Here is a 24,023-nt window from a genome sequence, read left to right as displayed (position 1 = left end):
TAGACCTGACCCGACCGTGATCATGCGTTGCGCACCATCCGTATACGTATACGTGTATAGATCACGCTCTCTCCCTCCCTCTCCCTCCCTCTCTCTCGTGGACTCTTCTTGAGATCGTGCCTTCTCTCGACGACACGCGACCTTCCCTCATAGGAAAGTCACCTGTAATAAGTGCTCGGTGAAAAAAGTTTTGCTCAGTTTTCGTTACATTGCGTTATAATCCGCCGTTGAGCCTGAGAAACTGATTCTCAGGAGTCATAAATGTCGTGTTCGTGCGCGGGATTAATTCGCGAGTTAACACAAGCACGAGGGATCAGCCGCCTCGTCGATGTACGAGATTTTAAATCGGTCCTTGTCCATCTCGTGAAGCTCCATTCGCGACCGGTTAGCTTCGACCAGATGCTGCGCTATATCCTCGAACATCTCGTTCACTCCCTCGCCGGTCTTGCACGACGTTTTGTATATCCCCGATATCAAATTGTGGCATTGTTCGCTAGAAACAGAAATTTTATTTGTTATTACTTCATATTGTATAAGCATAAATTGAGAGAAAATTAATAACTACCAGAATTGCTCCATCTCCGCATCCGTGACCTGGGGCGCAACGCTCTCCAAGTCACTTTTGTTTCCGCAGAGGAATATCTTTGCGTTCTCTGCGTACGTGACTATGTCGAGCAAGTGTTGGGACAACAGGTGAAACGACGTCGAGTTATCCAGGGCGAACACCAGAATGGCGGCCTCCGCGAATTTGTAATAACTCGAAGTGACAGACGCCACTCTTTCCATGCCACCAGTGTCCCATAGTTGTAGCTGCAAAAGTTAGAAAGGCATGAAATCAGAACTATTAAATGCAAACTCAAACAAGTAGCAAAATGTGTCACTTAAACTTCACAATTGTATCAACAAATCTATTAAAATATTTATTATACATTATTTATCCATTACGTAGCAATCTATGTTAATTAAATAAAATGATATATACAAATTACGACTTTGCGGTTAAACATATTAGCATATAAATTCCCTGATATTACCGCATCTCGTTGCATCATCTCGTCTCAAAGCAATACACGCAGCACGCTCAATTAAGGGGGGAACCTGCTTTAGAACGTTGAAAATAAGGTATAATTTTACGAATTTTTTTGGAGAAACTGTACAGCGGATCATTATAAACCTTTGATGCATTTATTAGTACATGTTTAAAGATAAAAAACATTATTTTTTTATTTGAATATATCGCCTGTAGAGGTCGTCCTGGAGAAATCTTAGTGCAGCCGCGTCGCCGGCACTGCAAATTGGTGAGCATTCTCCTGCCTCCAAATTTCATCCAAACTGAAAAATTGAAATATTTTCTCGTTATTTATGAATTCCCATCGCCGATGAACCTTTAATATTCATAAAAACATTAAGTTAAACAATTACTTTTGCATGAAAAAGTTCAACAACTTTGCCTAAAAATCGTACTTTTGTGTTCTAAGCTCCACCATTTTGGCACTTTTCAACTTTTTTCTTCTCTCTTTGGTTCATCGACGATGGGAATTCATAAATAACGAGAACATATTTCAATTTTTCAGTTTGGACGAAATTTGGAGCAGGAGAATGCTCACCAATTTGCCAGTGCCGGCGACGCGGCTGCACTAAGATTTCTCCAGGACGACCTCTACAAGCGATATATTCAAATCAAAAATAATTTTTTTATCTTCAAACATGTACTAATAAATGCCATAAAACTTTGATGCATTTATTAGTACATGTTTAAAGATAAAAAAATTATTTTTTGATTTGAATATATCGCCCGTAGAGGTCGTCCTGGAGGCATCTTAGTGCAGCCGGCGTTGTAAATTGGTGAGCATTCTCCTGCCTCCAAATTTCATCCAAACTGAAAAATTGAAATATTTTCTCGTTATTTATGAATTCCCATCGCCGATGAACCTTTAATATTCATAAAAACATTAAGTTAAACAATTATTTTGCATGAAAAAGTCAACAACTTTGCCTAAAAATCGTACTTTTGTGTTCTAAGCTCCACCATTTTGGCACTTTTCAACTTTTTTCTTCTCTCTTTGGTTCATCGACGATGGGAATTCATAAATAACGAGAACATATTTCAATTTTTCAGTTTAGACGAAATTTGGAGGCAGGAGAATGCCTCACCAATTTGCAATGCCGGCGACGCGGCTGCACTAAGATTTCTCCAGGACGACCTCTACAAGCGATATATTCAAATCAAAAATAATTTTTTTTATCTTCAAACATGTTCTAATAAATGTATCAAAGTTTTATGCATTTATTAGTACATGTTTAAAGATAAAAAAATTATTTTTTGATTTGAATATATCGCCCGTAGAGGTCGTCCTGGAGCATCTTAGTGCAGCCGGCGTTGTAAATTGGTGAGCATTCTCCTGTCTCCAAATTTCATCCAAACTGAAATTGAAATATTTCTCGTTATTTATGAATTCCCATCGTCGATGAACCTTTAATATTCATAAAAACATTAAGTTAAACAATTACTTTTGCATGAAAAAGTTCAACAACTTTGCCTAAAAATGTACTTTTGTGTTCTAAGCTCCACCATTTTGGCACTTTTCAACTTTTTTCTTCTCTCTTTGGTTCATCGACGATGGGAATTCATAAATAACGAGAACATATTTCAATTTTTCAGTTTGGACGAAATTTGGAGGCAGGAGAATGCTCAAATTTGCAATGCCGACGCGGCTGCACTAAGATTTCTCCAGGACGACCTCTACAAGCGATATATTCAAATCAAAATAATTTTTTTATCTTCAAACATGTTCTAATAAATGTATCAAAGTTTTGTGCATTTATTAGTACATGTTTAAAGATAAAAAAATTATTTTTTATTTGAATATATCGCCCGTAGAGGTCGTCCTGGAGGCATCTTAGTGCAGCCGGCATTGAAATTGGTGAGCATTCTCCTGCCTCCAAATTTCATCCAAACTGAAAAATTGAAATATTTTCTCGTTATTTATGAATTCCCATCGTCGATGAACCTTTAATATTCATAAAAACATTAAGTTAAACAATTACTTTTGCATGAAAAAGTTCAACAACTTTGCCTAAAAATCGTACTTTTGTGTTCTAAGCTCCACCATTTTGGCACTTTTCAACTTTTTTCTTCTCTCTTTGGTTCATCGACGATGGGAATTCATAAATAACGAGAACATATTTCAATTTTTCAGTTTAGACGAAATTTGGAGCAGGAGAATGCTCACCAATTTACAATGCCAGCTGCACTAAGATTTCTCCAGGACGACCTCTACAAGCGATATATTCAAATCAAAAATAATTTTTTTATCTTCAAACATGTACTAATAAATGCATAAAGTTTTATATTGATCGCTGTATAGTTTTAAAAACAATTTGTTAAAATATACCCTTTATTTTCAGGCGTTCTAAAGGAGGCTCTCCCCCTTAATAACCGTTAACGCTTTCTCGATATGCTTCCTCCGAAACCTTTAGTTTCATAAAAACATTGTCTTACTTTTGCGAGATCGTTCTTACCTCTATGTTCCACGCGCACACGCATATGCATAGCCTGCGACGTTGCGCGATTTACCGAGAAGGAAATATCGAGATATTGATCCTCGCTTCTGCTCTGTTCGCAGCCGCTCTGGGAGATGGTGGAGGATGGTACGACTTGAAAACTATCAAGTGGACTCAGCACTAGTGCCTCGTTACTGCCGTAGCCTTTGCAATTTTAAAATTATGTAATAGTGTATAGTGATTAAGTGTATAGGCGATATACCAGTCATGTAAATCACGTTAATAGGTTCGGGCTGGCTAAGGTACAATTCCATACGTAATAAATGTTTATGTGAAAACGATCTTCACCGTCAACGCCTGAGCTATCCTACCTTCTAGACCTGACCCGACCGTGATCATGCGTTGCGCACCATCCGTATACGTATACGTGTATAGATCACGCTCTCTCCCTCCCTCTCCCTCCCTCTCTCTCGTGGACTCTTCTTGAGATCGTGCCTTCTCTCGACGACACGCGCCCTTCCCTCATAGGAAAGTCACCTGTAATAAGTGCTCGGTGAAAAAAAAGTTTTGCTCAGTTTTCGTTACATTGCGTTATAATCCGCCGTTGAGCCTGAGAAAACTGATTCTCAGGAGTCATAAATGTCGTGTTCGTGCGCGGGATTAATTCGCGAGTTAACACAAGCACGAGGGATCAGCCGCCTCGTCGATGTACGAGATTTTAAATCGGTCCTTGTCCATCTCGTGAAGCTCCATCGCGACCGGTTAGCTTCGACCAGATGCTGCGCTATATCCTCGAACATCTCGTTCACTCCCTCGCCGGTCTTGCACGACGTTTTGTATATCCCCGATATCAAATTGTGGCATTGTTCGCTAGAAACAGAAATTTTATTTGTTATTACTTCATATTGTATAAGCATAAATTGAGAGAAAATTAATAACTACCAGAATTGCTCCATCTCCGCATCCGTGACCTGGGGCGCAACGCTCTCCAAGTCACTTTTGTTTCCGCAGAGGAATATCTTTGCGTTCTCTGCGTACGTGACTATGTCGAGCAAGTGTTGGGACAACAGGTGAAACGACGTCGAGTTATCCAGGGCGAACACCAGAATGGCGGCCTCCGCGAATTTGTAATAACTCGAAGTGACAGACGCCACTCTTTCCATGCCACCAGTGTCCATAGTTGTAGCTGCAAAAGTTAGAAAGGCATGAAATCAGAACTATTAAATGCAAACTCAAACAAGTAGCAAAATGTGTCACTTAAACTTCACAATTGTATCAACAAATCTATTAAAATATTTATTATACATTATTTATCCATTACGTAGCAATCTATGTTAATTAAATAAAATGATATATACAAATTACGACTTTGCGGTTAAACATATTAGCATATAAATTCCCTGATATTACCGCATCTCGTTGCATCATCTCGTCTCAAAGCAATACACGCAGCACGCTCAATTAAGGGGGGAACCTGCTTTAGAACGTTGAAAATAAGGTATAATTTTACGAATTTTTTTGGAGAAACTGTACAGCGGATCATTATAAACCTTTGATGCATTTATTAGTACATGTTTAAAGATAAAAAACATTATTTTTTTATTTGAATATATCGCCTGTAGAGGTCGTCCTGGAGGCATCTTAGTGCAGCCGGCGTTGTAAATTGGTGAGCATTCTCCTGTCTCCAAATTTCATCCAAACTGAAAAATTGAAATATTTTCTCGTTATTTATGAATTCCCATCGTCGATGAACCTTTAATATTCATAAAAACATTAAGTTAAACAATTACTTTTGCATGAAAAAGTTCAACAACTTTGCCTAAAAATCGTACTTTTGTGTTCTAAGCTCCACCATTTTGGCACTTTTCAACTTTTTTCTTCTCTCTTTGGTTCATCGACGATGGGAATTCATAAATAACGAGAACATATTTCAATTTTTCAGTTTAGACGAAATTTGGAGGCAGGAGAATGCTCACCAATTTGCAATGCCGGCGACGCGGCTGCACTAAGATTTCTCCAGGACGACCTCTACAAGCGATATATTCAAATCAAAAATAATTTTTTTTATCTTCAAACATGTTCTAATAAATGTATCAAAGTTTTATGCATTTATTAGTACATGTTTAAAGATAAAAAAATTATTTTTTGATTTGAATATATCGCCCGTAGAGGTCGTCCTGGAGGCATCTTAGTGCAGCCGGCGTTGTAAATTGGTGAGCATTCTCCTGTCTCCAAATTTCATCCAAACTGAAAAATTGAAATATTTTCTCGTTATTTATGAATTCCCATCGTCGATGAACCTTTAATATTCATAAAAACATTAAGTTAAACAATTACTTTTGCATGAAAAAGTTCAACAACTTTGCCTAAAAATCGTACTTTTGTGTTCTAAGCTCCACCATTTTGGCACTTTTCAACTTTTTTCTTCTCTCTTTGGTTCATCGACGATGGGAATTCATAAATAACGAGAACATATTTCAATTTTTCAGTTTGGACGAAATTTGGAGGCAGGAGAATGCTCACCAATTTGCAATGCCGGCGACGCGGCTGCACTAAGATTTCTCCAGGACGACCTCTACAAGCGATATATTCAAATCAAAAATAATTTTTTTTATCTTCAAACATGTACTAATAAATGCATAAAACTTTGATGCATTTATTAGTACATGTTTAAAGATAAAAAAATTATTTTTTGATTTGAATATATCGCCTGTAGAGGTCGTCCTGGAGGCATCTTAGTGCAGCCGGCGTTGTAAATTGGTGAGCATTCTCCTGCTCCAAATTTCATCCAAACTGAAAAATTGAAATATTTTCTCGTTATTTATGAATTCCCATCGCCGATGAACCTTTAATATTCATAAAAACATTAAGTTAAACAATTACTTTTGCATGAAAAAGTTCAACAACTTTGCCTAAAAATCGTACTTTTGTGTTCTAAGCTCCACCATTTTGGCACTTTTCAACTTTTTTCTTCTCTCTTTGGTTCATCGACGATGGGAATTCATAAATAACGAGAACATATTTCAATTTTTCAGTTTGGACGAAATTTGGAGGCAGGAGAATGCTCACCAATTTGCAGTGCCGGCGACGCGGCTGCACTAAGATTTCTCCAGGACGACCTCTACAAGCGATATATTCAAATCAAAAATAATTTTTTTTATCTTCAAACATGTTCTAATAAATGTATCAAAGTTTTATGCATTTATTAGTACATGTTTAAAGATAAAAAAATTATTTTTTGATTTGAATATATCGCCCGTAGAGGTCGTCCTGGAGGCATCTTAGTGCAGCCGGCGTTGTAAATTGGTGAGCATTCTCCTGTCTCCAAATTTCATCCAAACTGAAAAATTGAAATATTTTCTCGTTATTTATGAATTCCCATCGCCGATGAACCTTTAATATTCATAAAAACATTAAGTTAAACAATTACTTTTGCATGAAAAAGTTCAACAACTTTGCCTAAAAATCGTACTTTTGTGTTCTAAGCTCCACCATTTTGGCACTTTTCAACTTTTTTCTTCTCTCTTTGGTTCATCGACGATGGGAATTCATAAATAACGAGAACATATTTCAATTTTTCAGTTTGGACGAAATTTGGAGGCAGGAGAATGCTCACCAATTTGCAATGCCGGCGACGCGGCTGCACTAAGATTTCTCCAGGACGACCTCTACAAGCGATATATTCAAATCAAAAATAATTTTTTTTATCTTCAAACATGTACTAATAAATGCATCAAAGTTTTATGCATTTATTAGTACATGTTTAAAGATAAAAAAATTATTTTTTGATTTGAATATATCGCCCGTAGAGGTCGTCCTGGAGGCATCTTAGTGCAGCCGGCGTTGTAAATTGGTGAGCATTCTCCTGTCTCCAAATTTCATCCAAACTGAAAAATTGAAATATTTTCTCGTTATTTATGAATTCCCATCGCCGATGAACCTTTAATATTCATAAAAACATTAAGTTAAACAATTACTTTTGCATGAAAAAGTTCAACAACTTTGCCTAAAACTCGTACTTTTGTGTTCTAAGCTCCACCATTTTGGCACTTTTCAACTTTTTTCTTCTCTCTTTGGTTCATCGACGATGGGAATTCATAAATAACGAGAACATATTTCAATTTTTCAGTTTGGACGAAATTTGGAGGCAGGAGAATGCTCACCAATTTGCAGTGCCGGCGACGCGGCTGCACTAAGATTTCTCCAGGACGACCTCTACAAGCGATATATTCAAATCAAAAATAATTTTTTTTATCTTCAAACATGTCTAATAAATGCATCAAATTTTATGCATTTATTAGTACATGTTTAAAGATAAAAAAATTATTTTTTGATTTGAATATATCGCCCGTAGAGGTCGTCCTGGAGGCATCTTAGTGCAGCCGGCGTTGTAAATTGGTGAGCATTCTCCTGTCTCCAAATTTCATCCAAACTGAAAAATTGAAATATTTTCTCGTTATTTATGAATTCCCATCGCCGATGAACCTTTAATATTCATAAAAACATTAAGTTAAACAATTACTTTTGCATGAAAAAGTTCAACAACTTTGCCTAAAAATCGTACTTTTGTGTTCTAAGCTCCACCATTTTGGCACTTTTCAACTTTTTTCTTCTCTCTTTGGTTCATCGACGATGGGAATTCATAAATAACGAGAACATATTTCAATTTTTCAGTTTGGACGAAATTTGGAGGCAGGAGAATGCTCACCAATTTGCAATGCCGGCGACGCGGCTGCACTAAGATTTCTCCAGGACGACCTCTACGAGCGATATATTCAAATCAAAAATAATTTTTTTTATCTTCAAACATGTACTAATAAATGTATCAAAGTTTTATGCATTTATTAGTACATGTTTAAAGATAAAAAAATTATTTTTTGCTTTGAATATATCGCCCGTAGAGGTCGTCCTGGAGGCATCTTAGTGCAGCCGGCGTTGTAAATTGGTGAGCATTCTCCTGTCTCCAAATTTCATCCAAACTGAAAAATTGAAATATTTTCTCGTTATTTATGAATTCCCATCGCCGATGAACCTTTAATATTCATAAAAACATTAAGTTAAACAATTACTTTTGCATGAAAAAGTTCAACAACTTTGCCTAAAAATCGTACTTTTGTGTTCTAAGCTCCACCATTTTGGCACTTTTCAACTTTTTTCTTCTCTCTTTGGTTCATCGACGATGGGAATTCATAAATAACGAGAACATATTTCAATTTTTCAGTTTGGACGAAATTTGGAGGCAGGAGAATGCTCACCAATTTGCAGTGCCGGCGACGCGGCTGCACTAAGATTTCTCCAGGACGACCTCTACAAGCGATATATTCAAATCAAAAATAATTTTTTTTATCTTCAAACATGTTCTAATAAATGTATCAAAGTTTTATGCATTTATTAGTACATGTTTAAAGATAAAAAAATTATTTTTTGATTTGAATATATCGCCCGTAGAGGTCGTCCTGGAGGCATCTTAGTGCAGCCGGCGTTGTAAATTGGTGAGCATTCTCCTGTCTCCAAATTTCATCCAAACTGAAAAATTGAAATATTTTCTCGTTATTTATGAATTCCCATCGCCGATGAACCTTTAATATTCATAAAAACATTAAGTTAAACAATTACTTTTGCATGAAAAAGTTCAACAACTTTGCCTAAAAATCGTACTTTTGTGTTCTAAGCTCCACCATTTTGGCACTTTTCAACTTTTTTCTTCTCTCTTTGGTTCATCGACGATGGGAATTCATAAATAACGAGAACATATTTCAATTTTTCAGTTTGGACGAAATTTGGAGGCAGGAGAATGCTCACCAATTTGCAATGCCGGCGACGCGGCTGCACTAAGATTTCTCCAGGACGACCTCTACAAGCGATATATTCAAATCAAAAATAATTTTTTTTATCTTCAAACATGTTCTAATAAATGTATCAAAGTTTTATGCATTTATTAGTACATGTTTAAAGATAAAAAAATTATTTTTTGATTTGAATATATCGCCCGTAGAGGTCGTCCTGGAGGCATCTTAGTGCAGCCGGCGTTGTAAATTGGTGAGCATTCTCCTGTCTCCAAATTTCATCCAAACTGAAAAATTGAAATATTTTCTCGTTATTTATGAATTCCCATCGTCGATGAACCTTTAATATTCATAAAAACATTAAGTTAAACAATTACTTTTGCATGAAAAAGTTCAACAACTTTGCCTAAAAATCGTACTTTTGTGTTCTAAGCTCCACCATTTTGGCACTTTTCAACTTTTTTCTTCTCTCTTTGGTTCATCGACGATGGGAATTCATAAATAACGAGAACATATTTCAATTTTTCAGTTTGGACGAAATTTGGAGGCAGGAGAATGCTCACCAATTTGCAATGCCGGCGACGCGGCTGCACTAAGATTTCTCCAGGACGACCTCTACAGGCGATATATTCAAATCAAAAAATAATTTTGTTTATCTTTAAACATGTACTAATAAATGCATCAAAGTTTTATAATGATCCGCTGTATAGTTTCTCCAAAAACAATTCGTAAAATATACCTTATTTTCAGCGTTCTAAAGCAGGCTCCCCCCTTAACTTGTTAACTGACAAGGGAACATCGCGAACCCGAAAATTCTGATTTTGATGAAACTTTACACACATGTAGAGGGGGTGTATACATGAATTTAGAAATTTTCAGTTGATGCCCAAAATCGGTTTTAAGGAGTGAAACCACTCTTCAAATGTACGCCGCCTTTTTACTTTTCTCGATATATCTCGAAAAGTATTCGAAATATCACAAAATGTTTTATACAAAAGTTTCATGGTAAAAACGCCCCTATTTAATGAACTTTATAAAATTTTTTTAAAAAATAAGGTTTTACGAAAATTTTTGAAAACATTGTTTTAAAAAAATTTTATTTATGTCATTAAATAGAGACATTTGTACCATGCAACTTTTGTATAAAACATTTTTTGATATTTCGAATACTTTTCGAGATATATCGAGAAAAGTAAAAAGGCGACTTACATTTGAAGAGTGGTTTCACCCCTTAAAACCGTTTTTGGGCATCAACTGATAATTTCTAAATTCATGTATATACCCCCTCTACATGTGTGTAAAGTTTCATCAAAATCAGAATTTTCGGGTTCGCGATGTTCCCTTGAGTCGCTCCTCAATTAGAAACGCCTCCTACGTGTGTAATTAAAAAACAAATGGTGGAGTTAATACACGTGACGCGACTGCTTTTAATACCTATTTCTAGAACAAATATAATCCCTTCCACAACAAAAGAATATCATCAAATTTTGTCTGCGACGAGTAAACTCATTTTGCACAATGAGGAGGCATCTTCAAGGATGAGTCAACTCAGCTTCCTTCAATCGACGATACAGGGATGCGAGAAGTACAGAAATAAGATGACACACGTACGCGACACACAAACGCAAAGCAAACTTGACAAACGGACGAGAGAGCGTCGGAAAGATGTTTCCGAGGTAACAAACGCCGTCTGGCTCGATGAAGAGGCAGACGCGACATTGAACACTCACGCGTATCCGTCTGTCCTCAACAACGTACTCCTTATCGATGTTGTCGAGGCCCAGGGTAGACTTACGATCATTACTGGCAACGAACGTGTTATTGGCGAAGCGCCGGAATATAGACGTCTTGCCGACGCCGTATTCGCCGCACAAGATAACCTTTTGCTCCGTCACTTTGACAGTCGCCATGTCGCGTCGCACGGCGCCGGTCGCGGTCACTGCTGACGGATCATCGTCGTGCCTGCATCCGCACGATGTCTCCCGTACAGAGTAGCGAGATTCGCCCCAGTCTACAACCACGCACCTCGAGTCCGCTTACTGGCGACCATTGACACAGGAACGTATGGACGGAGCCTAGCTACGAACTTAGGCAAGGGGGTTATGAGATTTGCGGTAAGGAGAGGCTGCTGGCAAATCGGGCGAGTTCGGCTGTTCTCGACATCGCCCGAATGATACTTGATAAAGTTTTGTAAAGTTATGATACTGAAATTACATGTACGATGATTATTGTGTTGTGTCGGAATGTAGCAATCGCATTAGTGCAAAAAGGAAAAATTGGCAACAACTTATGAAAGAAAATGATCCGAAAATTTCTTTTCGTCTGTAAGTAAAATACATACGATTGTAGGTTATACACAATGCCGGTAAAACGTTTCAGATATTGTTGTGTTTATTATTATATTCATATGAATAATTGTTCGATAACAGTTTTTCATTTATAGTTTTTATTAATATATATTAATATTAAATATATGAATTAATAAAAACTATAAATGAAAAACTGTTATCGAACAATTGTTCATATGAATATAATAATAAACAAGCCAAAATTCTTTTTTAACACAATAATAATAAATTTAAATAATAATAAACACATAACAATATCTGAAACGTTTTACCGGCATTGTGTATAACCTACAATTGTATGTTTTACTTACAGACGAAAAGAAATTTTCGGACCATTATTTTCTTTCATTCGTTATTGACAATTTTTCCTTTTTGCATTAATGCAATTGCTACATTCCGACACAACACCATAACTCATCGTACATATATACAGGGTGTCCCGGGTTTTAACCGACAAACTGCGGGAGCATATTCTACTAGTGGAAATAAGAAAAAATTCTTATATCGAGTTTGTTTAGAAATGCTTTATTACAAAGTTATAAAAAAGTTAAAAACTTGCATTTGTCTTTTCTAACTTTTTTCCATTTTGAATATACAGTCCTGTAGAGCGGGCTTTCTTTCTATCTATACTTCATTTGTGGAGAAGGATTTTTTATTCTGCACAAGCAATAAAGAGAATTTTCGAAACTGCAATTACCGTCGCTATAGTGAAAAAATAGTTCACTAGCAACTCCAGCTTCCCCTTAAGGTGATCCTGGAGTTGCTAGTGAACTATTTTTTCACTATAGCGATGGTAATTGCAGTTTCGAAAATTCTCTTTATTGCTTGTGCAGAATAAAAAATCCTTTTCCACAAATGAAGTATAGATAGAAAAAAGTTAAAAACTTGCATTTGTCTTTTCTAACTTTTTTCCATTTTGAGTATAAAGTCCTGTAGAGCGGACTTTCTTTCTATCTATACTTCATTTGTGGAGAAGGATTTTTTATTCTGCACAAGCAATAAAGAGAATTTTCGAAACTGCAATTACCGTCGCTATAGTGAAAAAATAGTTCACTAGCAACTCCAGCTTCCCCTTATCCCTAAAGTAAGGAAGGTTATATTGTATACTCCTCATAGAGATAGTGACCATACTACTGACAAACGGACGCCATTTTCGATCCACGATGTCCATACTCTTACTTGAGGTTCTCTAGACAAAACGTTTTAGAGCAAGAATGACTACTCCGTCGGCAATCTAGTTAATTACACCCAATGCTTTTCGCGCGTGCAAGTCGACTCGTGCGTGCTTTTCAAAGTTCAAAATATACTGATCGTCTGCTACAGCGAGGTGCTTGTTGACCTCTCTCGTTTTGTGACAAGCAGCACGTGGATTTCTGCCACGTGATGCGATGAAAATGAAGATCTCGCGAAACTACGTGTATTATCTGAAAACAAGCGGCGTCTGCGTCACAGTAATTGGGTAAGTTATCATTATTTTTTTCTTACTGCCCAAAATCAAAATTGCTAATGATCGCATTCGCGTGTTTGCAGGGCCGGCTGGTTCCTGTATCAGCTGCGGCAGATATCGCGGATCGTCCGGTCCACCGTCAACACGGACGTTCTAAATTTGGAACAAACGCAAGCACAGTACATTTATATCGACGATCCTCGATTCAAAAGTAGGCCCTTTTCAGCGTCGCCTTGACATCATCGTGTGTACCTCTGACCTAGCAATGACACGTGCTAATTCACCTCCTGTGAACTCTGCTTTCAGACATTTTTATGTTCGGGAAGGATGAGGACCTGAAGGAGTCCGCGTCGGAGAAGCCACGGAGCTTCAGTAGAGCTTTAGCGCAATGGTGGAAGATAAAGAATCATAAACTCGCGTACAAGCTGTTGCACATGGCACAGAAAGGAGAAACTGAACGATTCAAGGCCGTGACCGTTCTCAACTCTCTGTCTTTGAAAGGCATGTACATGTATTGGCTCGTGACGTAGAGTGATTAGAGCTGCATTGTTTTTAGATTTATGTGGTATTTATAGAATGTCTAATTTTCAGATTGGCAGTACCATGGCTTGGCACAGATGATGGACGCCAAGACAGCAGTAGCCCTCGCAAGAATGCCAGACGCTAATTCACGATTCTTTCTGCAGCCACCATACTATCATGTGCAGTACAACTTACACGTATGTGGCACACGCACTCTTAACATTAAGCTTGCATAGAGAAATTTATGAAAATTATATTTCTATTTTAAATTATAAAATTATATATATAAATTATAAAGAAAATATTTATATGCTATTAACTAGTATCTTTTTCTAGATCATGAAAATTTATATATTTATGTTAAAATCGTTCGATTTTGTAGGATATATTGGAGAAAGTGCATTCGTTGCTGTTGCATCTGAATAGTTTATGTGATAATGCGCACCTGTGCCTCACGCAGTTCCTTAACAGTAAATTCAAAGATTCGCCTCGAGTAAGTACATGCATACATGTGTATATAATTTTAGAAAGAAAAACTATATATACAAATGTATAATTAGATATAGTGATAAAATTGCAATTATTAATTTACTGCTACGATAAATTATTATTTCTAATATATATAATGTCACGGCATTTTGCAATTGTAACTTAACATCGTCCGTGTCTATTGAATTTTTTGTAAACAGCATCGATGATTGTAACTTAACGTCGTAATCAGTCTATTCACTTTTTGATGTGCAGTATCTCATAGGATTGTTCGATCATGATTTAAGTAGCGTGAGTCACTCCGTAGAATCAACTACCGTTTGGGACAATGAATTGCTCAAGAATTGCGTGGGAGCGATCTGCCATCACTCTTCCATGGAGGAATACAGCAAACGTAAGGGACGCGAGGGAGCACGACCGCGCGACACAATTCTTACAAGATGTCGAAATGTGTTATTTTACATTCTATTCCGGATATTTTAGACTTGGTCGACGCCGGAGCTCTGCCTCTACTAATCGCGATAGAGAAGATGTGCGGCGATGACGTAGAGGTCTGCATACTGCTCGCGAGGATATTGTCCAACGTGTCCCTTCACTCGGAGTATTTAGGCAGCATCTACGAGTCCGGTAAGACAGATTTGTTGACACGACGCTACGCCTGTAACGTATCACTGCGTTGACACGTGACGTATAAATTGCCTCTGACAAGGATGGATTGGCATATTGTCACGTTGGTCCCGCAGCGACGATATCCGTCTGTCGGCGCAGGCGATCTGTGCACTGGCAAATTTAGACGGGGACGAGAACGAGGGCGCCAAGTATCCACAGCGCATCTACCTTCTTCACCCATCCCATCGCGCTCACGTAGCCACGAAGATGGATGTCGTGTTCTTGCACGGGCTTCTGGGCGGAGTTTTCGTTACCTGGAGACAGCGAGACGTAGATAGCTCCGCACCCAGGGCTATAGGTTTGTCGTTATTACCTGCGATTTTACAATTGCTTGGTGCCTTTGGTAATTTTTCTTTCATATTATTTTATATGTATACAGGGTGTTTCCTCTAACTGCAGCACTTAGAATATCTCTGCTTCCTTTGATGATATGAAAAGTCGAAGGACGAAAATTGTTCGATTCAAAGAGACTAGTACTCTGGTAAGAAAATTATTTTTTTTAATGTGACCTTTCACAAGATATCAAGGTCATGAACATTTTTTTAAATGAGATGGTATATTTTCCTTAACGAAATGATGTAGCTTGTAAAAAACAAATTCAACCATACAGAACATGTTGACCTTCAAATGACTTTGAACCACAAAAATCACGTTTAGGAAAAGAAACTCTATTTATTGTATGTATAACTACAAAGATATACCTTTTTTTACAAATGTTCGAAATGATCACCGTTTACTTCGATACACTTTCGAATTCGATGAATAAACGATTGTTTTACGTTTTTGAGAGATTCCGGAGTAATTGCGGTGCACGCACGCTGAATTCTTTCTCGCATATCTTCAGGTGTTGTCGGAATATCGCGATAAACTTCATTTTTTAGGTGTCCCCAAAGAAAAAATCAAGAGGCGTAAGATCTGGTGATCGAGCCGGCCAAGAATTCTTCCACCACGTCCAATCCAGCGATCAGGAAATGATTCGTTGAGTACGTTCCGTGCAAATGAAGGTCAACATATTCTGTATGGTTGAATTTGTTTTTTTACAAGCTACATCATTTCGTTAAGGAAAATATACCATCTCACTTAAAAAAATGTTGATGACCTTGATATCTTGTGAAAGGTCACATTAAAAAAAATAATTTTCTTACCAGAGTACTAGTCTCTTTGAATCGAACAATTTTCGTCCTTCGACTTTTTTCATATCATCAAAGGAAGCAGAGATATTCTAAGTGCTACAGTTAGAGGAAACACCCTGTATATGTAGTAATAAATATTGGGTCGTCCGGAAAGTTCGTGCCGATTTTTAATAGATGACGTTGGAACATGTCTGAATATATCAATGTTATTGAAAACATACGATTTATATACATATGCTTAAAGGTGACATTTCAACGCATCTTTAGGAAAAAAGTTGTTTGAGATAAATTGATTCGTGTCAGTTTTGTACTCTTTTGAAGATGGAAGAAAACAAAGAATATTTTAGACACTTGATGCTTTTCTATTACCGGAAAGGCAAAAATGCCTCACAAGCAACAAATTCGATATGTTCTGTTTACGGAGAAGGCGCTTTGGCTGAAAGAACCGTACGTAAGTGGTTCGCTAAGTTTAGAGCTGGTGATTTTAACCTTAAAGACCAAGAACGCTCGGGCAGACCTCTACTACTGATGATGACCAAATCAAGACACTGATCGAGAATAACCCGCGCTACACGACACGTGAATTAGCAGAGATACTGAAAATATCGAAAACCACTGTCCACGATCATGTAGTGAAGCTTGGTTACGTAAGTCGCTGTGATGTATGGGTTCCGCATAATTTGGCCGAAAAAATTTAATGGATCGCATTTCCATCTGCGACTCGCTGTACAAGCGCAACGAAAACGTACCATTTTTGAAGCAATTAGTGACAGGTGACGAAAAATGGATCATTTACAACAATGTAAAACGAAAAAGATCCTGGGGTAAGCGAAATGAACCAGCATTAACCACTCCGAAAGCTGGCCTTCATCCAAAAAAAGCCATGCTCTGTGTCTGGTGGGATTGGAAAGGAATCCTATATTATGAGCTCCTACCACACAACCAAACGATAAATGCAGATAAGTACTGCTCGCAACTGGACGAATTAAAGACAGCGATTCAGGAAAAACGTCCAGAATTAGCTAATAGGAAGGGCGTCGTGTTCCATCAGGACAATGCCAGACCTCATGTTTCTTTGACTACCCAACAAAAATTGTTAGAGTTTGGCTGGGATGTGCCACCTCACCCACCGTATTCACCAGACATTGCACCTTCAGACTTTCACTTATTTAGGTCTTTGCAAAATTCTCTTAGCGGCAAGAACTTCAACTCTTTGATCGGCATAAAAAACCACCTTGAGGAGTTTTTCGCCGAGAAACCTAAGAAGTTCTGGGAGAATGGAATCTTCCAGTTGCGTGAAAGATGGACAAAGGTTGTGAAACAAAACGGTGCATACATAAGTCAATAAATATTTATCGACATAAAAAAATGTTGCCTTTGAATTTTCCTTCAAAATCGGCACGAACTTTCCGGATGACCCAATATATAAGACATATATATATATATATATATGTCTTATATATTTATTACTACATATACATACATATATATATATATATGTCACTTATATATTTATTATTTTTTTCATAGACCGCTTTTCTGTATTCTATCAAGTCGATTTGATGGAATAATTTATATATAGCATAATTTCTAGACGATGCATCGAGTAAGATGGATTACCTATCTACCATGATCGACGACGATCGTCCCCAGGAATTCTTCAAAGACCTGGCCCGCGATCTGCACTTACGTGAATGGAGAAAGATAGGCCACGATTTCGAGGTGGTGCTGGACGACTGCCCGCAGGACATGAATGCTTCCGCGAGCGGACCTTTCTCTTGCAGGGGGTAAATTTCGCACATTTAGCTTTGAAGATGTGATGTAGATAAAAATATATTCTCGATATAAATATATTTTAGCGATGACGCTTGCATGGAGGACGATCTCGAGTCCGCGCCTAAAACGCGATGCTGGCCGAAAGACTGGTTACCCATGGACATACCGTTCTTGCGAATTATAGGTATTAACTACGACACGAGCTTATCCATGTGGACTCCTTTCTGCCCGATCGAAAGTACGAAGTGAGTATCGATTCACTCTTCTCGATCGTAACGCACACGTTGAGACTGTTTTCTCGCTTGGTAGATGCGGGCATTAAATATACCAACAATTATACTTGCTTCACATTTTATTAGGAGCACTATTAGAGAGAGAAGCGAGGACTTGGTTGCCAGATTGCGAATGGCGAACCTGGGACAGCGGCCGCTCGTATGGGTTGGCCATTCGATGGGTGGATTGTTAATTAAAAAAATGCTCGTAGAAGGTAAATCGAATTTGCACGCATATCCTGCAGTTTTATAAATGTACATACGTACGATCTACTAAATATCGCTACTGTCATCTAAGCTAATGCTATTGTATCGTGCGTCATAATTGCGTTATTTATAGAGTGGAAAACTGGGGATAGGCACGATATCTGCAAGAATACCAAGGCTATCTTATTCTATAGTACTCCGCACCGAGGCTCTCACGTGGCCGCTCTGAAGCAGACGACGCAGATGCTGGTATGGCCGACAGTTGAGGTCCAAGAATTGCGCGAAGGTAATTCACCGATCTGTAATCTACGTGCGATCGATCTGCGTAAATTATTATCTCTGTTTTTATCACTTCACTTCAGAATCGCCGCAATTGCTGAAACTGAACGAGGAGTTCCTACAAATGTTAGAGACCTATCGCATAGATATCGTGAGCTTCACCGAGACGAAACCTACGCCGGTAACCGCGCTCAAGTTTCCCTTGCAGTTCGTCAGCTGCCCCTCGGCAGGTAACGCGTTATCAAGTATATACATTAATTGCGCGTAATAATTACATTCGCATTGCCTTAACTAACGGCTTGCCTCGATGGCGCGCACGCGTTTACAAATAAACCTAATTACTTATCTCGATTCTTATCATCACAGAACGGTCTACCGTATTATTATTACTATTACGCGACTCGTATAACTTGTCCTTTCAGATCTTGGCGTGGGGGAGTTCTTTCAGATACCGCAGGATCATTTGTCGATATGCAAGCCGGCTAGCAGGTGATATCTAGTATTCAAAATTCTATTGGGTTGGCCAAAAAGTAATTGCGTTTTTTTCCAATAGATGGACATACATGTCTTGAAATGTAACTAACTTCATTCTAAACCGCAAATTCATTATGTAGGTTAACAACTCACAGTTCAAGCTTGTTTTACAAAAAGAAAGTACACGATTTCGTTAACCATTGTTTGTTTGCCGTCCATTTCAAAATGGAAAATCAAAAAGAGCATTTTCGTCATATTTTCTTTTATTACTTCCGAAAAGGGAAAAACGCCGTGCAAGCTCGTAAAAAGTTATCTGATGTATATGGCGAAGATGCTTTAAAGCTGCGGCAGTGTCAAAATTCGTTTACTAAATTTCGATCTGGAGATTTTAATGTGAAAGATGCACCACGCTCAGGAAGGCCAATCGAAATTGATGATGACAAAATAAAGGCACTGATCGATTCGAATCGGCGCTTAACGACACGAGAGATTGCTGAGAATCTTAACGTATCGAAATCGAGTGTTGAAAACCATTCAAAACGACTTTGATACATTAGTAAGCTCGATATTTGGGTACGACATGAGCTGAAAGAAATTCATCTCACTAAGCGTATTGACATCTGCGATTCTCTTTTGAAACGTGAGGAAAATGATCGATTTTTGAAACGTATGATAACAGGCGACGAAAAATGGATCGTCTACAACAACGTCAAACGAAAAAGATGGTGGAGCAAGCGTGATGAACCTGCTGAAAGCACTTGAAAAGCAGATATTCACCAAAGAAAGATTATGCTGTCAGTCTGGTGGGACTTTAAAGGTATTGTGTATTTTGAGCTTCTTGCAAGGAATCAAACCATTAATTCAGACGTATACTGTCGTCAACTGGATTGCCATCAAACAGAAACGTCGAGAATTGGTGAATCGCAAAGGTGTGTTTCACCATGATAACGCTAGACCACGTACAAGTTTGGTCACTCGTGAAAAATTGTTGCAGCTTGGATGGGATGTGTTACCATGATGTTACCACATCCACCATATTCGCCAGACCCGGCACCATCAGATTACCATTCGTTTCGTTCTTTGCAAAACGCCTTGAATGGTAAAACCTTTACTGCTGATGAGGATATCAAATCGTTGTTGGAATTGTTTTTTGCTGAAAAAGATAAGAACTGTTTTGAGCGCGGAATCATGAAGTTGCCTGAAAAATGGCAAAAGATAATCAAACAAAATGGACAATATATTGTTTAATAAAGTTTTTGTTTCCCATGAAAAATTCGCCTTTTATTTATATAAAAAAACGCAATTACTTTTTGGCCAACCCAATATTATATATATTATATATTATATTAATATATATTGGGTTGGCCAAAAAGTAATTGCGTTTTCTTCCAATAGATGGACATACATGTCTTCAAATGTAACTAACTTCATTCTAAACCGCAAATTCATTATGTAGGTTAACAACTCACAGTTCAAGCTTGTTTTACAAAAAGAAAGTACACGATTTCGTTAACAATTGTTTCTTTGCCGTCGATTTCAAAATGGAAAATCAAAAAGAGCATTTTCGTCATATTTTGTTTTATTACTTCCGAAAAGGGAAAAACGCTGTGCAGGCTCATAAAAAGTTATCTGATGTATATGGCGAAGATGCTTTAAAGCTGCGGCAGTGTCAAAATTCGTTTACTAAATTTCGATCTGGAGATTTTAATGTGAAAGATGCACCACGCTCAGGAAGGCCAATCGAAATTGATGATGACAAAATAAAGGCACTGATCGATTCGAATCGGCGCTTAACGACACGAGAGATTGCTGAGAATCTTAACGTATCGAAATCGAGTGTTGAAAACCATTCAAAACGACTTGGATACATTAGTAAGCTCGATATTTGGGTACGACATGAGCTCAAAGAAATTCATCTCACTAAGCGTATTGACATCTGCGATTCTCTTTTGAAACGTGAGGAAAATGATCCATTTTTGAGACGTATGATAACGGGCGACGAAAAATCGATCGTCCACAACAACGTCAAACGAAAAAGATGGTGGAGCAAGCGTGATGAACCTGCTGAAAGCACTTGAAAAGCAGATATTCACCAAAGAAAGATTATGCTGTCAGTCTGGTGGGACTTTAAAGGTATCGTGTATTTTGAGCTTCTTGCAAGGAATCAAACCATTAATTCAGACGTATACTGTCGTCAACTGGATTGCCATCAAACAGAAACGTCGAGAATTGGTGAATCGCAAAGGTGTTGTGTTTCACCATGATAACGCTAGACCACGTACAAGTTTGGTCACTCGTGAAAAATTGTTGCAGCTTGGATGGGATGTGTTACCATGATGTTACCACATCCACCATATTCGCCAGACCCGGCACCATCAGATTACCATTCGTTTCGTTCTTTGCAAAACGCCTTGAATGGTAAAACCTTTACTGCTGATGAGGATATCAAATCGTTGTTGGAATTGTTTTTTGCTGAAAAAGATAAGAACTGTTTTGAGCGCGGAATCATGAAGTTGCCTGAAAAATGGCAAAAGATAATCAAACAAAATGGACAATATATTGTTTAATAAAGTTTTTGTTTCCCATGAAAAATTCGCCTTTTATTTATATAAAAAAAAACGCAATTACTTTTTGGCCAACCCAATAGAAACGTCATTGGCAGGAGAGAAATTCGCGTTCCGTTGTCAGTGATCAATTTACTTTATTCTTGTCCAACTGCCAATAATGTTTCGAAACGACGTACTGTTAAACATATGGTCTTACATAATTAACGTTGAAAGAGGGATAACAAGTAAACTTGTGCTGCTTCACGTTTTGAACAGGCAATCCTTCTTGTACCAAAAGCTTCTGAGTGTCCTGAGACGCCATGTCGATTCTCGAGAAAAGGCCAACATTTCTTATCTCGTTTCTTTGTTCGACAAATTATTCTAGGCTGCTACAAGAGTTTTATATGTATATATTTTTTTACGCGATTGAATGTAAGAGCGACTGATTGTTGAAGAGAATTTGTTTTCCGTTTGTGTTTTATTTGTGACGAGGAGGAATAAAATGCAGTTCGTTGCGGGATCGTCGCCGTTGTTTTCTCCTTTGTTCTCTCTCTCTCACACTTAATTCTATATCTTTTATATTTGCGATTCTAAGTGTATCATATGGTAACATACATGTAGTGGCGTCATGGTAGTATATCGGTTTTGGTGGAGTGCGACCGATTACAACGAGTGTTTATCAATTATTCATAACTCTGACTAGAATAAATAAATTCCTTATTAAAGTGGCGAATAGAGAAAACAGAACATGGGTAATTCGATGTTTGCAAAACATGAACGATGAGCGCAAAAGAGACGTGCAAAGAGAATAGAAATGTACCCAGATAGCCAAGTCTGCCGAAAGCAGATGATGCTAACTATCTGCTATCAACTATTGCCAGCCAAAAGACAACAAATTTGATACAGAAGTTGTTATTAACGATTGATTCGACAAATTGGTGCCAGAAATGTAACGGAGCCTGCTCGCAAAATCTCAGAACAGATTGGCCGCAGAAACCGAGCAGAATCTGCAAACATGGCTTGAAGTCGGATTGTCGACAGAAACCGAGCAGGATTTGCGCACGCGGAATCTAACGGCAGATCGGCAGCAGAAACCGAGCAAGATCTGCGCGCGCGGAATCTAACGGCAGATTGGCAGCAGAAACCGAACAGGATCCGCAGCTTTTGACAGTATTCAAATTTACACGGCTATGAATACGTGTTTTCGCTCCGCACCGCTATGCGGTGCACACGTCGAGTTCTTACTCGATGTTAAGATTTAGCCTAACAGTTATATAAGTTAATATACGCGCCTTGGCACGATAATATTAATTTTTCTGAAAATTTTTGCACTCGCGGCACAGAGGCTCCCATGGACGACGTCCATGTATTGGGTCATTAAGTATGAAACTTTACAAATAGAACATAAACTTTTGCATTTTTTGGCACATGGACATGATTTATTTTCAATCGAAGTATGCGCCCATGTTATCTACGCACTTCTGCCATTTTAGTGGTAGTTGGTCTATGCCTCTACTATAGAAGCCAGGAGTACGGGAATCGATGAAGTCGCGGAAGGCTGTTTCGACTGCCTGTTGAGAATTGAACAATTTTCCCACCAAGAAGTTGTCCAAATTTCGGAAGAAGTGATAGTCGGTAGGTGATAGATCTGGTGAATATGGTGGATGATGGAGAGTTTCCAATTCCAACTCCCGTAGCTTTGCCACGGTCAGTCGTGCAGTGTGCGGTCGAGCATTATCATGCAACAGGATTGGCATTGACCGATTGACCAATTTCGGTTGTTTAATAGCAAGTTGTTGCATCATTTCGTCCAGTTGCTTGCAATATACTTCAGCCGTTATCGATGTACCAGGTTTCATAAAGTTGTAGTAGATAACACCTGACCCGGACCACCAAACAGTCACCATAAGCTTCTTCTGTGTAATGTTGGGTTTCGCGTGATGTCTCGGTGGTTCATCAGCGTTCAACCACTGATGTGAGCGTTTACGATTGTCGTAGAGTATCCACTTTTCATCGCAGGTCACAATTCGATTCAAAAAGATTCATTTTTGTGACGGGAAAGCAAAGAAAGGGAAGCCTCTAGACGTTGCGCCTGCTGCGCATCGGTCAATTCGTGCGGGACCCATTTGTCCAACTTCTTTATCTTACCAATTGCAGCTAAATGAACCAATATGGTGGGTATGGAAACATTGAATATCGATGCCAATTCACGTGTACTTTGAGATGGATCGGACTCTACTACGGCTCTCGAGTGATCATTATCCACCTTCGTCTTTGGTCTTCCACGTGGCTCATTAGCGAGGCTGAAATCTCCATCTCTGAAGTTTTTGAACCAATTGCCCACCGTTGCTTTAGTAGTTGAACCTTCAGCAAATACAGCGTTGATATTACGAGCTGTCTCGGACACTGTGGTTCCACGGCGGAACTCATATTCATAAATCACACGAATTTTGGACTTTTCCATAGTTCTATAAAAAAGAATCCACCAATAAAACTAATGAAGATATTTGAACAAACAAATATGGCATTTGAAGAGCGAACATACATCTATCACACTAACCTAACCTGATA

General features: G+C 38.2%; 3 protein-coding genes across 6 annotated transcripts; 1 reads left to right on the top strand and 2 right to left on the bottom strand.

Moving 5' to 3' along the window:
* Window positions 1-198: 198 nt before the first annotated feature.
* Window positions 199-11,294, bottom strand: LOC113563375 (ras-related protein Rab-4A-like). 2 transcript variants are annotated; one of them, XM_026974897.1, is made up of 3 exons: window positions 11,171-11,294; window positions 566-810; window positions 199-493 (listed from the first exon to the last, which is right to left on the bottom strand). In XM_026974897.1, exons 1-3 carry the CDS (start codon window positions 11,198-11,200, stop codon window positions 295-297), a joined length of 474 nt encoding a protein of 157 aa, XP_026830698.1. In that variant the 5' UTR covers window positions 11,201-11,294; the 3' UTR covers window positions 199-294. The 2 variants fall into 2 exon arrangements, with proteins under 2 accessions (XP_026830698.1, XP_026830699.1); XM_026974898.1 differs by having other exon boundaries at window positions 11,086-11,211.
* Window positions 3,762-11,234, bottom strand: LOC105287983 (ras-related protein Rab-6.2). Its single transcript, XM_011353900.2, is given in 5 exon segments — window positions 3,762-4,259; window positions 4,262-4,374; window positions 4,447-4,678; window positions 4,681-4,690; window positions 11,021-11,234. Coding segments are annotated over 5 exon segments (618 nt in total). The 5' UTR covers window positions 11,201-11,234; the 3' UTR covers window positions 3,762-4,176.
* A 1,732-nt stretch (window positions 11,295-13,026) lies between the features above and the next one.
* LOC105287985 (protein SERAC1) lies at window positions 13,027-21,975 on the top strand. 3 transcript variants are annotated; one of them, XM_011353902.3, is made up of 15 exons: window positions 13,027-13,097; window positions 13,169-13,296; window positions 13,392-13,586; window positions 13,677-13,804; window positions 13,990-14,100; window positions 14,352-14,490; window positions 14,580-14,723; window positions 14,806-15,063; window positions 17,493-17,685; window positions 17,758-17,919; window positions 18,034-18,161; window positions 18,287-18,439; window positions 18,516-18,662; window positions 18,855-18,921; window positions 21,729-21,975. In XM_011353902.3, exons 1-15 carry the CDS (start codon window positions 13,027-13,029, stop codon window positions 21,835-21,837), a joined length of 2,133 nt encoding a protein of 710 aa, XP_011352204.2. In that variant the 3' UTR covers window positions 21,838-21,975. The 3 variants fall into 3 exon arrangements, with proteins under 3 accessions (XP_011352204.2, XP_011352205.1, XP_011352206.1); XM_011353903.3 differs by lacking the exon at window positions 21,729-21,975 and adding an exon at window positions 19,047-19,061 and having other exon boundaries at window positions 18,855-18,962; XM_011353904.3 differs by lacking the exon at window positions 18,855-18,921.
* The last annotated feature ends 2,048 nt before the right edge of the window (window positions 21,976-24,023 follow it).

Source organism: Ooceraea biroi, chromosome 14, assembly GCF_003672135.1.
Source record: "Ooceraea biroi isolate clonal line C1 chromosome 14, Obir_v5.4, whole genome shotgun sequence".
NCBI lineage: Eukaryota > Metazoa > Arthropoda > Insecta > Hymenoptera > Formicidae > Ooceraea > Ooceraea biroi.
This window is presented reverse-complemented; position numbering and strand designations above follow the sequence as displayed.

Coding starts and splice junctions, on each gene's coding strand:
- LOC113563375 (XM_026974897.1), bottom strand. CDS start 11,200: ATGGCGACTGTCAAAGTGACGGAGCAAAAG. Junction 811..11,170: donor TCAAAGTGACGGAGCAAAAG/GTTATCTTGTGC, acceptor TAACTTTTGCAG/CTACAACTATGGGACACTGG. Junction 494..565: donor GCGGAGATGGAGCAATTCTG/GTAGTTATTAAT, acceptor TTCTGTTTCTAG/CGAACAATGCCACAATTTGA.
- LOC105287985 (XM_011353902.3), top strand. CDS start 13,027: ATGAAAATGAAGATCTCGCGAAACTACGTGTATTATCTGAAAACAAGC. Junction 13,098..13,168: donor GTCTGCGTCACAGTAATTGG/GTAAGTTATCAT, acceptor GCGTGTTTGCAG/GGCCGGCTGGTTCCTGTATC. Junction 13,805..13,989: donor ATGTGCAGTACAACTTACAC/GTATGTGGCACA, acceptor TCGATTTTGTAG/GATATATTGGAGAAAGTGCA.